This window comes from Carlito syrichta, unplaced genomic scaffold (assembly GCF_000164805.1).
Source record: "Carlito syrichta isolate Samal-C Ts95f unplaced genomic scaffold, Tarsius_syrichta-2.0.1 Scaffold303213, whole genome shotgun sequence".
Lineage (NCBI taxonomy): Eukaryota > Metazoa > Chordata > Mammalia > Primates > Tarsiidae > Carlito > Carlito syrichta.
In genome coordinates this window covers 79,347-95,634 of record NW_007247309.1, presented here as the reverse complement: position 1 = coordinate 95,634, position 16,288 = coordinate 79,347, and the positions used below count along the sequence as shown (strand labels likewise).

The 16,288-nt window shown below is 36.5% G+C and overlaps 1 protein-coding gene across 2 annotated transcripts in view; it reads right to left on the bottom strand.

The window, feature by feature from the left end:
* The window catches only part of DYNC2LI1 (dynein cytoplasmic 2 light intermediate chain 1), a 35,076-nt gene that overhangs the window by 6,612 nt on the left and 12,176 nt on the right, over positions 1–16,288 (bottom strand). For both annotated transcript variants that reach the window (XM_008058107.1, XM_008058106.1), the window contains exons 4-10: positions 15,767–15,836; positions 13,332–13,420; positions 7,479–7,665; positions 6,169–6,237; positions 5,492–5,569; positions 1,206–1,282; positions 522–592 (exon numbers count right to left, since the gene is read on the bottom strand). In XM_008058107.1, coding sequence (XP_008056298.1) covers positions 522–592; positions 1,206–1,282; positions 5,492–5,569; positions 6,169–6,237; positions 7,479–7,665; positions 13,332–13,420; positions 15,767–15,836 — 641 coding nt within the window. The remainder of the gene's footprint in view (positions 1–521; positions 593–1,205; positions 1,283–5,491; positions 5,570–6,168; positions 6,238–7,478; positions 7,666–13,331; positions 13,421–15,766; positions 15,837–16,288) is intronic.

Genomic DNA, 16,288 nt, shown 5'->3' with positions numbered 1-16,288 from the left:
TAAAGTTTTTTCTGTTTCAGAAGCCTATGGCATCTAGGAGTTTAGAAAATATAGTCCATTAGATGAGGCAGGCTATTTTTATAACAAAACATTAAGATATACCTAATCGGCACAACTGTGTTCTTTTAGTTTATTCTATCATTTCAATCTCTCACGTATTTGATTATTGCCCATATTATATAGCTTTGAATTTCTTGGCCACTCTATGCTCCTGGTTTCTTTTAAACCCAAGGAGCTGAAATTTAAAAGTACCTGGAAATCAGTGAGGAAAAGAAAATACATGTAATATATTTTTTTTGGGAATAGAGATCAGAAATCCATTTCTTATGTGGCGACATCCCTTCCATCACAAATGTGTCGATGTGATGAATGTTGCAGCAATACTGGGTATACAAATAAACACACATGAAATAACAGCAATGAAAACAAAGTCAGAAATGATAGTATGTTGGAGACACAGAGTAGGGTACAATCAATAAGCAATTAAGAAAAGAGGGAACTATCTTAATAAGTTCACTAACCTATTTGGCTTAAAGAATCCAATCCTGCTGCGATAAACAGTGGTTTGTTCTGATCCACACATATTGATTTGCTACATGGAAAAGAAAAAGAGATTCTCGATTAGTTTAGCAGTTGAATATGCTGCCACATCTACGATAAGCATGAGAGCCAAGTTTAACGTCTAGCCACTGATGAGAGCACAGCCCCAAATCAATGAATGAATATCAGCTTAAGTGATTTCAAAAATTTAAGTATAGCATGAATAAAAGTTTTACAGGAAAAACAGTGACAGACCCATATTATCTTAAACCGGAACCCAGAGAAACAGCAAGGCTAAGAAGACACATACTAAAATTTTCAATTTCATTTCAAATCAATATAAGAAAATAGTAATAGAGGGAAAGCTACTAAAATGGGGGAGAAGAAGTAAAAGAAATCAGGGAACAAGTGTAATAGTATCATTATTTCCTACCAGCCTCAAGTCCAATATTATATAACATTTTAGTTGTAAAACTTGAGAAATAGTTAAATATAAGAAGCACAAGATAATAAGAAGCACAAGATAACAAGAAATTATCTCTTTAAGAATAGCATATAAGGCACGTTCCTGGTCAAAAAACAAAAGACTAGTGAGAACAACAACCAGATGAGACAGCACTGGCAAAATACAAAAATAAAGAGATATAAAAATATTTTAATAGTACCTTTTATCGATGCCAAATGCCAATTGGTTGATAACGCCACGTATTTTTAGTAATAGAGCTTCTGATTTACTGGTAAACTTTAAAAAATCAGGAGAATAAATTATATGCTGTTTTCCAGTCACAGAAACAGTACATACAGCTTTGAACAAGTAGAGAATTCAGAGAGAATTACTATTTTCTTGCACAATAAATACTTCCTTTTGAGTAGACCAAACAAAACCTGAATAAAGAAGTCTTAATAACTTCGTTTTAACTCATTCTTCAAACTCAGTGAGTGCATGATGTGGAAAGGACTTGTGCTTATGAAATCACCATTTCAGCTACTCACACAAATAGATCATAACCACTGCCAAATAATTTCTTTAAAATGTATAAGTACGATTTTGGTGTGTGTGTTTGTGTGTATGTGTGTATGTAAACATACTCATTCTGGTTTAAAAGAAATTTTCCCAAAATGCAGATGGATTGGTTAGGAAATAAGAGGTGTGTGTCAAAAGTAACTTTTAAATCCAAGGGTGTAGGGTTTCTTTCAAAGCAGTCAACATGGGAGCTGCAGACAGACCCAGTGATACTGATACTCACTGAAATGTTTTTAACTTCTCTTTTGAATTTTCTTTGGAGCTTGAAAAATAAACTATGAATATTTTCAGTGGTGATATATATAACTAGGGGGACCATACCAGAACATTCTAGAGAATGAAAGGGGCTGGATAATATTAATAATTCGGTTGTGACACCAGGTGAAAATCAGGATATATGGTTACCCCACAAACTTTTAAGAGTAGATTTGATTTTTAGAGATACCAAAAGTCATTCAGAGTCAAACCAAAATGTCCAAGACATATGAAAGTGAGAAAAACAACTCTCAACTGACATGAAATGTAATTATGAAGCAAAGATATCAATGCTATGGTTTCAGTGGCAATTTCACAAGATAAACTTCATTCTGGATTAAGAATAGGCTCTCAGAGAAAGTATTCAAAAGAGAACACTCACGTAAATATACAAGATCTAACATATTTATATAAAGGCATTGAAATGATTGTAATGTTTCTGCTGAGACGATGTTGAAAAATATATAGAAAACCTTAGTTGAATTTTTAAAATACAGTTGCTCTGTTTATTATGTTACGTCTTCTTTATGTGAAAGGAAAAAACCTAATTGCTAACATATGTATTTCGTAGACCATTTGGCTGGGAGAACATTAGAAGTTTTAAACCCATCTTCTCCATCGAATCACCTCTAAAACATTCTCCACAATTGGTTACAGACCTCCTGCTTGAACCAACTCAATATCCAGAAACTCACCTCCCAAAACAATTCAATCCATGTTTCAGATAATGGGATTATTAGAAAGTTCTTTCATATTTCAGGTAAACTCTATTGATTCTTTGTTCCTGACTCCAGGAGAGCAAAGAATAAATTTAACCTCTTTTCCATGGAACATTCCTTCAACTATTTAAAGAGAGCTATCACATTTTAGATGATATTCTACCCATCTTCATGTATCAGAATTTTAAGTCCCCCACTATCCTGGTGGTCTTCCTCTGAATCTGGTCCTATAAATCAATCTTCTCCTGCTTTTGTTGTTATTAACTATACTAGATTGGCCTAATATTGAATCAGTATTCTCAACTGAGTTGTAAAATTTCAACTATCGTGTTGAAAAAAGCGTGCTAAATGTGCAATCTTGCAAAACAGTACCTTATGGCTTCCTTAAATGAGGTAAAGGGTAAGAGTAGATGTGAAACTGAAGATGGGGCTTTGAGCTGCATTCTTCTTGGTTCAGGAAGCTAGAAAGATCTTCTGGTTTCTTTGGTGGCCCAGAAGTAATCCACTCATGCAAGCCCTTTTCCCTGGTTTCTGATCTTCTAGGGACTTCTGGGCCATGGTTAGACCTAGGCCTGCTATGGCCTGTGTTGACCTGATGTCATCTAAATGTGTACCCTTAGGCCAGACTGGGCTCTGATTTGGTCATCATATGTGATCTGTTCCTAAAGAAATACAGGATTTCCTTCAGCTAACTTTAACCAGAATTAAATGTTGGTCTTTTCTAGTGGCAAAACTAAGGAACTGCCAGGCCTCTGTACCCTAGATGAATCATTCACTTTAAATTCCCCACATCTTTTCAAAACAGTAAAGAGTATTTCTTAAAGTACTCTGTCAACCTAATATGTAAGAAAATACAGTTCAAACATAAAAGGTGATGAATTTTAAGAAAATACATAATGAAATGTATTTAAAATATGTAAAAAGATATAAAAACAATATATATGCATTGAAAGGTAGAAACCAAAAAAAATTAGAATAGAAGAACTTGGTAAAATCTAGCAATAGTGCAGCCATTTTAGCTCCAGCTCTAACCCTGTCATACAAGAAGCAGAACTGACACTCCCAGGGTTAAAAATCTGGTAGTTATTCTCAGTCCCTTAAGCCTATCCAGTCCTAATTATTCTTCTTCTAGGGATCTGTGCTTCTGGCCTTGATGTATTGTTATTAGTTTTTGGTGACCAGCCTCCAGCCCACCACCTGGAGTCATAAGATATCAGTGCCTGGTGATGTCAAGACATAAGACTTATGTGATTTCTATTATCTACATCAAAAAGTACAACTAAACGCTCTCCTCACCCAAACTCTTCCCCAAGAGCTTTAAACATACCCAGTTCCCTAGCCTTCAAGGGGAAGCACTCGCCTATTGAGTGCTGGCTCCTTTCTGTCTGTGGGAAGTGGATAATAAACTTTACTTCTTCCTCTGTTGCAATCTTGCATTTATTCCCATGGCACTGGTCCACCTTGCCTCAGTTTACCCTTTCATGTATATACTTGTGTGTATATATATATGTATATACACACACAAACACATACATATAGGAGGTGCCAAAAAATGTATATTTTTAGTATGACATTTGCTCAAAAGATGGCATTAATTAAATGAATGCTAGCGTCACCATGTGATAGGCAGGACAGCTAAAGAAAATGGCAGAAGCATGGTTGAGTGAACATCATATTATACATTGCTACCGTAATTCAGTTCAACTTCAAAAAGCAATACATAGATAACATCCCCTAAGATGTGTATACATTTTTTGGGCACATATATAAATGTGTTGGGATTACAGGCATGAGCCACTATGCCTGGCTTGAAAATATATATTATATGTATTACTTTCAGTCATAATTTCTAGCCATGAAGTCAAGGGGCTAGACCATGTTGTCTCTAGGTTTGTCAAAAAGCTCTGATTTGGAGGAAAAAGAGACTATTAAATAATTATTCAAAAATGAAAGAAATCCAGCAAAATTTGGTCCTACTATGGGAGATAAAGATACAGTAATTATCATAACCAACATCTATTGAGTAATACTTTGTTCCAGGTGTGCTAAGCATGTCACACCTACTTCCTCTTTTAAGCCTCACAACAACCCTATGAAGAAGGTGCAATTTTTATCCATTTTACCCTTGAGGACAGTATGGTTTAGGTGAGATTGACTTGCCTAAAAGCACGTGTCTAGTAAATGGTCGTCCTGAGATTTGAGCCCAGGCAGCACGACTTCAGAGTTCATGGTTTTTTTGTTTTCGAGTCAGGGTCTCACTCTGTCACCCAGGCTGGAGTGCAGTGACCCGATCATAGATCACCACAGCCTTGACTTCCTGGGCTCAGGTGATCTTTCCACTTCAGCCTCCCAGCAGCTGGCACTACAGGCATGCACCACCATACCACCATGCCCCAGCAAATTCTTTTTTTTTTTTTTTTTTTGTAGAGACTCATTCTTGCTATGTTGCCTAGGCTGGTCTCAAACTCCTGGGCTCAAGCAATCCTCCTGTCTCAGCCTCCCAAAGTGTTAGGATTATACGCTTACACTACGCTTGACCCAGAGTTCATGTTTTTAACCTCTACAACAAACAGCAGTTTTTTAAATTAAGAAAATCTTATTGTTAAAGTTTGTTGTCATTTTTCTGTTAAGAGAATATAGATTGTAACTCTTAAGGAAAAACTAAGAATGAATAAATAGATCACCAATTTGTTTCTTTAAGCTTGACTGGGGTTTATGGATATAAGTAATCTAGAACTTTTGCCCCAAAAAAGAGTAGGCCATCTGACAGTGTGTGTTCTGCCAATACATCATCAAACACTCTGTAAGGAGAAGTCTTTGGCAGTGGAAAAAGAAAGAAGAGAAAAAGGCGTATTAGTGAAAGCATTTCTTATTCATAGCAGTGCATCAGGTTGCTAACTTCCCCAGATTTGGTACTGCCCATTCAAGCCAAAAGAATAAGAAATGTACAAACCATTAATGATGCTCCATAATAATGTGCAATAAACCGAAGTGTCTTGCATATTACCTTTCTCTTTTCAGAGTCAAAATCCTGTAGAAATGTGTTGTTCAAAAAAAAAAAAAAGTCAAGAGAACTGAATATTTGTAGCAGGAAGATGTAACTTGTTAAATGCAGAAATAGATTATTTCTCAATTTTTAAAACGCACCCTGAGGAATAGGATTCCATTACTTGATATTTGTTTCTACAGAGCTGAACAATAACTGCAACCTTCTTAGAGCACAGCTTCCAGATTTTTTTGTTTAAACACTTAGCTCAGCAGAATTTTGATACAAACACACATTTTATAGTATGGAATACCCTAATGATTCTTTGACAAGCAAAGATAAGAAGGAATTTATTTCAACTTTCTTCAATTTAAAGTTGGAAAGTAAAGTAAGTCCTGTTCTTCAGTGACCAGGCTGAAGACTCGTTTTCTAAATCTTCTGCCTTGTCCCCATTTCTGTATTTATTTTCTTACTTGTTTTCTATGTCCCAACTCCATTTTCTTTTCCAAAATCTTTAAGATGTGTGACTCCTAAACTTATCCCTCCCAGAATCATTTTTCTTATTTTGACATTAGTTTTGTACCTCCCCCATAAAGCATAGCCATGTATGTATAACAAACTCAGCTAGAAGTGGAAGAGCTTACCTGAAAAATATCATATTTACTTCCAATTATGACCAGAGGTATTGGAAATGGATCAATTAATTCACGATCCTGTTAATAAACATATTTCATTGATTATTATGATTGTTTATTGCTATGCGCTCAGTAATTTCCATTTACTTTCAAAAAGATACCATTTTCAGTCTCTTCATAGATGTTGACTTTGTCTTCTTGACATATAATTTGTTCCAACATTTAGCTTTCACTTCCTACGCTCTATTTCTGAAGTATAAAACTAGAAATGGCGATTTTCTAAATTACTATGATATTTATTCTTTTCCTTTTTCTGCCCTCTCATTTCCTTATACAATCTATTATCTTCCTGGGTGGTTTTTTTTTCCTATTTTATGTTAATTATTGGAATAGCATTTATATGGCATGGATTTGTTTTGTTCTGATATTATCTTTGTAAAACACATTCTTGTAAACTTTGGGCAATATAAAATGCTGCTGTTAGTTTTCTAGATGATGATATGTATGATTGTATTTGAAGAACTTGTGTTACCATCATAGTAACTTGATAATTTAATTAGGTGCCAGATCATCAAAAGATATTGACTATGTGCCAGAAACAAAATACATGCAAAATACAGAGTGACAATGAAAGCTGTTAAAACTCCACTCCTAGCCGGGCTCGGTGGCTCAGCCTGTAATCCCGCGCCTTTGGGAGGCTGAGGTGAGTGGATTGCCTAAGCCCGTGGGTTCGAGACCCGCCTGGGCAGCGAGACCTCATCTCTACAATAAATCAAAAAATCAGCTGGGCATGGTAGTGCCTGTAATTCCGGCTACTCGGAAGGCTGAGGCGGAAGGATCACCGGAGCCCAGCAGGCCCACCGGGAGCGGCCACTGCACTCCAGTCTGGGCAACAGAGTGAGACTCCAACTCAAAAAAACAAAAAACAAAAAACAAAAAAAACTCCACTCCTTGCTTAAATTTGTAGCTGCATCTAGTATTTGCCAGGTGACTTTCGTACAGTCTGGTTCTTTTATTTTTATTTTTATGGAGATTACAAAATCAATATCAAACTATTACTTTAAAAACTCTATTTCTTTGATTGGTGTAATATGCCATAATAATCACAGTAGATGTCTAACAGGAAGACATAAGAAATCTTTTTCCTTGTTTTGCTCTTACTGAGCTTTTATTAAATTGCTATAATTTCCCAGTGAACATTTCATCTACATCAAATTAATTTCAAGTCATGCATAAAAATCTAAAGAAGTTGTTTGTGATGTTATTGTTAACTATGCATGGGTCTCAGGATTCTAGGAATAATCCCAAGAGCAACCCACCGGATGGTTCTTCTGCATATTACTCCATATCTTCTGTCTCATTTCAGAAGCTGCTTTAGAATTTGTCTTTCCCAGTTTCATTATCACTTTATCTACATGGCTTTTTGTGGCTTGCAACAGATTTTCCATGTTGGGCCAAAGGTCATTAGGTTTTGAAAGATCCAAAACAAGAACAACAGAAAATGTCCTAAAGAAATAAAAAACATCTTTCAAAAAAGACTCAAAATAATTACCATTTTGAAACCCTAATGTACTGAAATGTATCTAAGATTAGCAATATTATAGCTTAAGAAAGAAAAAACACATAGCATTATTTTAAGATTAAAAAAAAAAAAAGACCAAAGTTATAGTCTTATTTATGACAACACTTTTCTCTAGTGATATTTTAGTGTTACAGCCAATAGTGGCATTGAAGCTTTTGTTTGAACTAAAAATAATCTAGCCCAAACAAAAAAGCTGCAAGCAATTGGGTGCAACAATGTCATGTTTAGATTCAACTTTACTCTGTGCCCCAAAGAAGAAAAGCAGAAATAATAAGAGCCACATACCAATCTGGTAACAGAGAAGGAAATGAATTTATGAATGGACTTTGCTAAGGCACTACCTAGTTAATCTTTGTAACAATCCTTCCTAGAAGATGTTACAATGTCCATTTTATGAATTAGAAGTCTGAGGCACAGATTTCTATAATTAGTAAATTGTAGAAGTGGTATTTAGGTCCAAAGCAATGTGGTTTTCTGCTATACCATCTGATATAGTTTGAATGTTTATCTCTTGCAAATCTCATGTTGAAATGTGATTTCCAGTGTTGGAAGTGGGGCCTAGTGGGAGATGTTTGGGTCATGAGCCAGATCCCTTGTGAATGGCTCAGTGCTGTTCTCAAGGTAATGAGTGAGTTTTCTCCCTCTATTAGTTCCCTCTAGAGCTGGCTGCTTAAAAGAGTCTGGTGCCTCCCTTCTCTCTCTTGCTTCCTTGCTTGCCATATGACACGTCTATTCCCTCTTCACCTTCTGCCATGATTATAAGTTTCCTGAAGCTGTCACTAGGAGCAGATGCTAGCACTACAGTTCTTGTACAGTCTGCAAAACCATGAACCAAATAAATCTCTGCTTTTCATAAATCACCCAGCCTTGGGTAGTCCTTTATAGCATTATCAAATGGATGAATACACTATTCTACCCCTCTGAAAGCACCCCCTGACCACCAGATACACCATGACCATCACCACATGTACTTTTTTGTTCATGCACATCAAACATAAATCTAAATTCAGCAGCCAAAACAAACTACTTCAAAAATGGGCAAAGTGCTGGGCTCAGTGACTCAGCCTATAATCCCAGCACTTTGGGAGGTCAAGGCAGTGGATTGCCTGAGCCTGTGGGTTCGAGAACAGCCCTGGCAACTTGGTGAGACCTCGTCTCTACAATAAATCAAAAACTAGCCAGGCATGGTAGTACATGTGTATAGTTCCAGCTATTTGGAAGGCTGAAATGGAAGGATCGCCAGAGCCCAGCAAGTTGACGCTGGGGTGGCCGTGAGTGTGCCACTGCACTCCAGCCTGGGTGATGGAGTGAGATTCCAACACACACACACACACACACACACACACACACACAAAGGACAAAGGACTCAAATAGACATTTTTCCAAAGAAGATATACAGATGGCTGCTAAGCACATGAAATGATATTCAGCATCACTAATTATTAGGGAAATGCAAACCAACACCATGATGAGATACTATCTCATACCCATTAGGTTAGCTGTTGTCAAATATTTTTTTCTCCAAAAACTAGAAAATAACAAATGTTGGAGAGAAGATAGAGAAACTGGAACCCTTGTACATTGCTATGGGAATAATGTAGGAGCTGTGGAAAATAGTATGGTAGTCCCTCAAAAAATTAAACATAGAGTTACCATATGGTTCAGCAATTCCACTTCTGGGTCTATACCCAAAAGAATAGAAAGAAGAAATTCAAACAGATATTTGTACACCAATGTTCACAGCAGCATTATTTACAATAGTCAACAAGTAAAAACACCCTAAATGCCAATGCATGGATTAATGGATAAACAAAATGTGGTACTTATATTTACAATGGAATATTAGTCTTATAAACGAAGAAAGTCCTGCCACATACTACAACATGGATGAACCCTGAAGACATCATGCTAAATGAAATAAATCAATAACAAAAAGACAAATAATGTATTATTTCATTTATATGAGGTACTAGAGTGACACAGTTTGGAGGACCCCAAAGTTGGGGTCCAGCCCGAGGGGCCAAGTGGGCTCTTGGCTTCATGTAGGAAAGAAATAAAAAACAAGCAGACAAAGAAAAGCAAAAGTAAGTTTATTAAAAGAAAAGAGGAGCAGAAAGAAAGCTATTCTAAAGGTAGAGCAGACCCTGTACACACACTGCAGGGTTACAGCTGGAAAATGAAAGCAAGTTTACTGAAATGACAAACAGCAGTCTACTCCATAGGCAGAGCAACCTGGGCTGGTATGTAGGAGGAAGAGTAGTCATATATTGCTGGGGTTTTATTTTTATACCTGTATCTTGATTATATGCCAAGCAAGGGGTGGAATATTCATGGGTTTCCTGGGAAAGAGATGGAGATTTCTGAGAACTGGGGTTCCTCTCAGTTTTTACTGTAAATAGGTAGGGTCAGACCTGTCATGGCACTAGCGGGTGTCATTTAGCATACTAATGTATTATAATAAGGGATAAAATTTTCAGGCTGCAGGCAAATTAGTTGCCATCTTGGTTCTAGCTGGCTCTAATCAGTTCTCAACCAAATCTTATTTTTCTCTGTGGGGGCTCAGATAACAGGCCAGCCATCTGCCTAGAGAAGTTGTCTCAGCCACCATCTTAAAAAGTCAGGCTTAGCCAGGCTCGGTGGCTCAGCCTGTAATCCTGCGCCTTTGGGAGGCTGAGGTGAGTGGATTGCCTGAGTCCGCGGGTTCGAGACCCGCCTGGGCAGCGAGACCTCATCTCTACAATAAATCAAAAAATCAGCTGGGTGTGGTAGCATGCGCCTGTAGTTCCAGCTACTCGGAAGGCTGAGGCGGAAGGATCGCCGGAGCCCAGCAGGTCGAGGCTGTGGTGGTCGGGAGCGGCCACTGCACTCCAGTCTGGGCGACAGAGTGAGACTCCAACCAAAAAAAAATAATAATAATAAAAAAAAAAAAGTTAGTCTTGTTTATCCTAGAGACAAGCAGTAGAGATGATGGTTGCCAGGAGCCGGGGAGGGGGAAAATGTGAAATTATTGATGAATAGTTTCAGAGTTTCAGTTTGGGAAGATTAAAATTCTAGAGGTGGCTAGTGATGGAAATAAACTTAGTGCCACTGAACCATATACTTAAAAATGACTAAAATGGTAACTTTTATGCTATGTATATTTTACCACAATAAAAACCAAACATACATAAATCTAGGAATATTTTAGAAAATGGCTATAATAACTATGTAGAACCATAATCATGGGTCAATATATTCTTGATCAACAGACATTCTGCTAAATGATATAGCATGAAATTATATGTTATTTAATTATTTTGTTTAGTTTAAGCAAACCAGCTATTTTGTGTAATTCAAGCAAAATAATAACTAAACGCTATTATATTGGTCTAAATTCAGAAAGTAGTTTTTTACACATTATCAAAATTTTCTAAGAATTACTATGCGATTACATTGCCTAGTCAATCATATCTATGTCTTTTTAATAAGCTCATAAACAGTTTTGCTTAACTGGAAAAGTAATATAATACATACATTCTTAACAGTAAGGAAACTAATTTTATTTTTAGGGTTTTGGTATGATTATGTTTGAGCTATGATTTTAACTTTTTTATTGTGGTAAAATGGATATAAAAGTTATTAATTTTTAAATGTAAAATAACTTTGTTTTTAACAAAAATGAAATGGATTACTCAATCTTTTTCCAAGATTAATGTTTCTATTTATAGTACATTAGAAATACTTGTATTACTTTTTACCTATTTCATAGCAAATGGCAGCTAAAAATTTATTTTTAATAAGCTCTTAAAACAGGGAATCAGACCACAGGAAATATTCTATTACAAATTGTCTAAAGTTTGTGGAAATGTTCAATGCATTTATAATTCTACGAACAGTTATTTCAAAGATAAACAGTATCTAGTAGTATTTGGCAATATTATTTTTTTCAAGTTGTTGGGCTTTCTCCAACACTAGGAAATTATGTGTCAAACTAATTCCAGTCAAAAACATTCTGAGATTAGCAACTACGTTAAGAGTGAAATGTTTTCTATGAATTCTTTAACCACTCAGCAACCTACTTTGGACCCAGGCCTATGGCTCCCTTTCCCTCTGCTTGTCATAACCCTGACCCTTCCTCTCTCCTAAAGCAGACTTCAGCCATCCTAGGACTGCAGGGAAAGGGAGAGTAAGACCTTACAAAGTGAGCTGTGAAGGAGCCCTTGGGAAGATTTGGTTTCCTGCAGCGCCCAGAATTTCCACAAGCCCGTCAGGCCAAAGAGGGGAGTGAAGTAATGCGACAAGTCAGGGCCAGAACAGGAGCCAACTCACAACCCAGGTAAGAGTTAGCTCTGCATGTTCATCCTTTCAGCCCCTGGCCACACTAACTGGCGGTGTGCGTCCTTCAGCTCCTCCTCACCCTCACCATCTCTTCTCAACTACGCCACTCTCCACTCCCCTAGCTCCCAGGCAATTGCTCTTCTTAGTCTCCATTAAAGAGGGACAGATGAAAAACTGTTCCTAAAAATAGTATCACAGAAAAAAGGTGTTTAAAGTCAAAAAGCAAGGTCTAAATATGTATATAAAACATACCAGATCTGTACAAAGGATATTTACAAACACTGAAAAGACTGAAATACCTCACATGTCAATAGTGGTTTTTTTAATGTGATTCTGCATGTTTTTACTTTCCTTATTTTCCAAGTTTTCTATATAAGCATGCATCATCTTGCAATAAGTAAAAGGAAGTAAATTAGATTTCACTAAAAGAAAAAAAATAATTGGGCAGATAAAGTCAACATTACCTGTATCTAGCCAATTCTGGAAAACCAACCGTCCTGTTAACAAAAACGAATTCCATACTCGAAGGAGCTTAGTGGTCAAAACATAAACAAATAATTGCCAAGTCCTTTGTATTTGATCCAAGCAGTCACAATGGTTTGTGTTAAACTCTGACAAGAATAAGATAGTTCAGATTCAAAAGTTTTTGTTTTTCTTGGCTAAGACTGGTTCCCAAGAACATTGTGAGAAATGTCACAATTTCCCACATATTACGATTTGGCCACCATGTGGAAGTTAGTGTCAGGAAAATACCACCCAAGGGTTTTGAGGTTTTCCCTAGGTTCTATTCCTTTAAGATCAGCAAACAGAGGGATTTTTTTCTCCTCTCCAACATATAGTCTTTCTTTTGATGAAGTGTCAGTATCAATTAGCATTAAATTCCAAGGTAGACTTATAATATGCAATTGAAGAAAAAACTCAGAGCCCAATTAGCTCACACTGAGATGGATCCTGGAAAGAATTAAGCTTTCAAATTTATTGTTGCCAAATGAATTCATTGCTCAAGTGCTATTTGACATATTTTTTTTGTTTGCAGGCTTGCAAAATATGTTACTAGTGGGAGTGTCAGCTGTCTCACTTCAGCACAAGCTAGAATCTTGGCTCTTTCAAACCTCTTTGAAAGCATTATAGTTTAAGCACAGGGAAAGGAAGTGGGCGTACGCTTTCAGCAACCTCAAACTGTCCCCCAAAATTCTTACTGAGAAAAGTCTACTCATTCTTCCCGTGGACACTACTGTGTACTTACAACTGTTCCTGGGGCTAGCACACTTACCGGAGGGTGTCACTTGTGATGGGAATGCTGATCAAGTCCAATAAAGAGGTTCCTCCACCCAGTTCCCAAAAGTGAGCAATATCTTTTGGCTGAAAAGAATAGTTTTCTTTTAATATTAGGAATTTTGATTTTTTTTTAATTTTTAGGTGCTTTTTATACTTCAATAGCACCTGCCAGTAATAATTATAGATACAAAATATCATAGTCCTTAATCAACTCCCTCTTGGCAGTCAAAACTTTCTCCTCTCTCTCCCATCCCTCAAAATACATCAAAGCACCTATTCCAAAGAGCAAAGATGAAATATCAGGAAAATATTTATGTGCACATAAATGCCATAATTCTAATAATACCTTAATAGAAGATATAAACAGGGCTCCCATTTTGTAAATATCACATGTAGTGTATACTTATGCAAATTTTAAGTCAATCAGTTGAACAAATTTAGTATTATCTCTTTGAAACCATTTATAATTCTAGATAGAAATAAAACAGTTTAATGGGAAAATATCTTGATATAGGAAGACAGCAGCTCACAAAATGAATTAAACATATAGATATGGCATGAGGGAAAGGGACGGACTGATGGCATCTTGACTCCAGACCAAGGTCCCCTGACAAAAGAATAAGCAGACAGTTTGTGCCTGGCTCCCACGAGAATCTGACAGGCCAAGAGCTCAAGCAATTACTTTTTAAAATTATTTTATAAGATTCTTAAAATAATAGGGGAATAACAGGGCTAGGCAGCCAAGAAGGTTAGAAATCAGGCCCTGTATTTTATGAGACCTCCTTAGATTGCTGGCTAATGGCATCTCTGCTTCTGTCCCATTGATGAAGAGCTTTCAGGCCACCAAAATTGTGTGAGGCGCTGACAAAGTACTTCCATTTAGAACTCTTAGGCAATGAAATCTGAGAAAGACATGGTGATTCCAGAATGAGTATGGCAAAGCCCCACTTGACAGTACAAAGTTTAGAGGAAGAAATAAGTGAAAAAGAATCACATGGGTTTTAATGTCTCTGGTACTATGAGCCTGGAAGAGACAGACATTAAAGCAAATTTTAGATTAATATATGCAATTTTGTATATACTATATACATGTATATTTTACATTTTGACACATTCTCATCTTGTAATCACTATACTTGTTTTGCTGTTGATATTTGAATCATTAATGTTTATGGGAAAAATAAGTTTTCATTGGAAAGTCTCCCTCAATTCACAATTTGACAAAGGGAAGTTTTTAAACTTTTCTCAAAAGTTAAACTTATGAAAGCTGTCTCAAAGTTTCTGATGAAAAGCATAATTACATTTCTAGGCTTATTACTCAAGCTGAAATTTATGTGAGTCACAAAAATGAAGTTCTCCTGTATCTCAATATAGGAATTGTTTTCCCTTTTAATTTCACAGTTTTAATAACCTACCTTTGTTGGTAAACCCAGGAAGCAACAAAAGGTAGTTTTAACTCTTTATACATTGTCTAATGAGCAAACATTTGGACCAGAACAGTATATAAAAATTTGCCTTTGTTATGGATGTTAGTGGAATGCTGTGTTCTAGATAGCTTGTTAACAGACTTAACTTTATTTGAGAAATGATCTATTTTCATGTGAGAATGCCAAAAAAGATTCTATTTAGGAATTTTTCCTCCCTAACACACACTCCAACCTGTAGTTTACAGTCTTCCTCTGAAGAAACACTAAAACAACCTTCCTCTGAAGAAACACCAAAACAAGCAAAAATAAACAAGTAGAGTATATGGTCTTAAATAGTATTATAAACTTCAAGATATATATATTTTTCTCCTTTAATTTTTATTTTGAAATTTTGGGGTACAATTCAGGGTTAGGTATACAAATGTGCATTGTGCAGGTACAAATGTTCATTGTGCAGGTACCCTTATTGATGAAGTGTGCCCCACCCTCTTCCCCAGGTGGATATCGACTACTGTCAATTCCAGCTCCCCACCCCCCACCCTCAAGATATATTTTTAGATTTTTTTTTTTTTTTTTAGCAATACAAAAGATAAATATTCAGAACAAAACTTTTAGCAACAGGTCCCTTGGAGGCCTTACCTTTCCCATTAATGCCATCTTAAACAGTATTTTTCATAAATGTTCCAAAGGCAAGCCCACATTTTTAGCAGACTTTTTAAGAGACAGAAAGTAGCTCACAATATTATTCTCAAGAACTGTACAATAAAGTTAAAAAGCAATCTTACTCCAGCATTTTAAAATATAACAAAGGAGAAGGCTAAAATATTTTCACAGTTTAGGTTGGCTTCGTATCTGCTGAACTGCATTTGAGGTTTAACAGTACACAGCTATGGAGGGTGCAACTGGATGTCTACTGATTGCTGTCAGATGAAAAATGTACAACAGTCAGCATCATTATTTCCCCATCTATGAACATGGCAATACCACCTTAAGAGACACTCACTGTGTTATGCCCTTTTGCTCTTCTTCCGTATGTATATTCCAAAGCTAAGGTTGGTTTTGGTGGCTCATCTCTGTACAATAAAGGTAGAAAATATTACCATTGTGGGTGGTATTAGTTTCTTATGCTATCATCTTACTTGATTCATTTTTGCTTCCTCTTAAACACTTTAATCTATTAGTAGAGAAGTTACCTTGTGCAACCACATTGATTGAGGTAAAATAATTAAATATATATTAATTAATATATATTAAAATAATTAAATATATAGTACATATCTCTCTGACTTCAAAAAACCATCTTAGCGGATTTTAGTGGCAGAGGTGAACAATGACACCTGCATGATGCGGTAGCCCCTAAAAGCACTGTGGCGGTGAGTGGAGAAGGCGGTGGGGCTGGCAGTATTGACGGCCATGTTGGGCCACAGCTCTCCACATCCGGGCCACGTGGGAAGCACTGGCATCAGGTGTGTGCTCAGCCTTGAGGTGAGGAGCTGGGACTTCACTAGACTGTGAATTTAGTAGG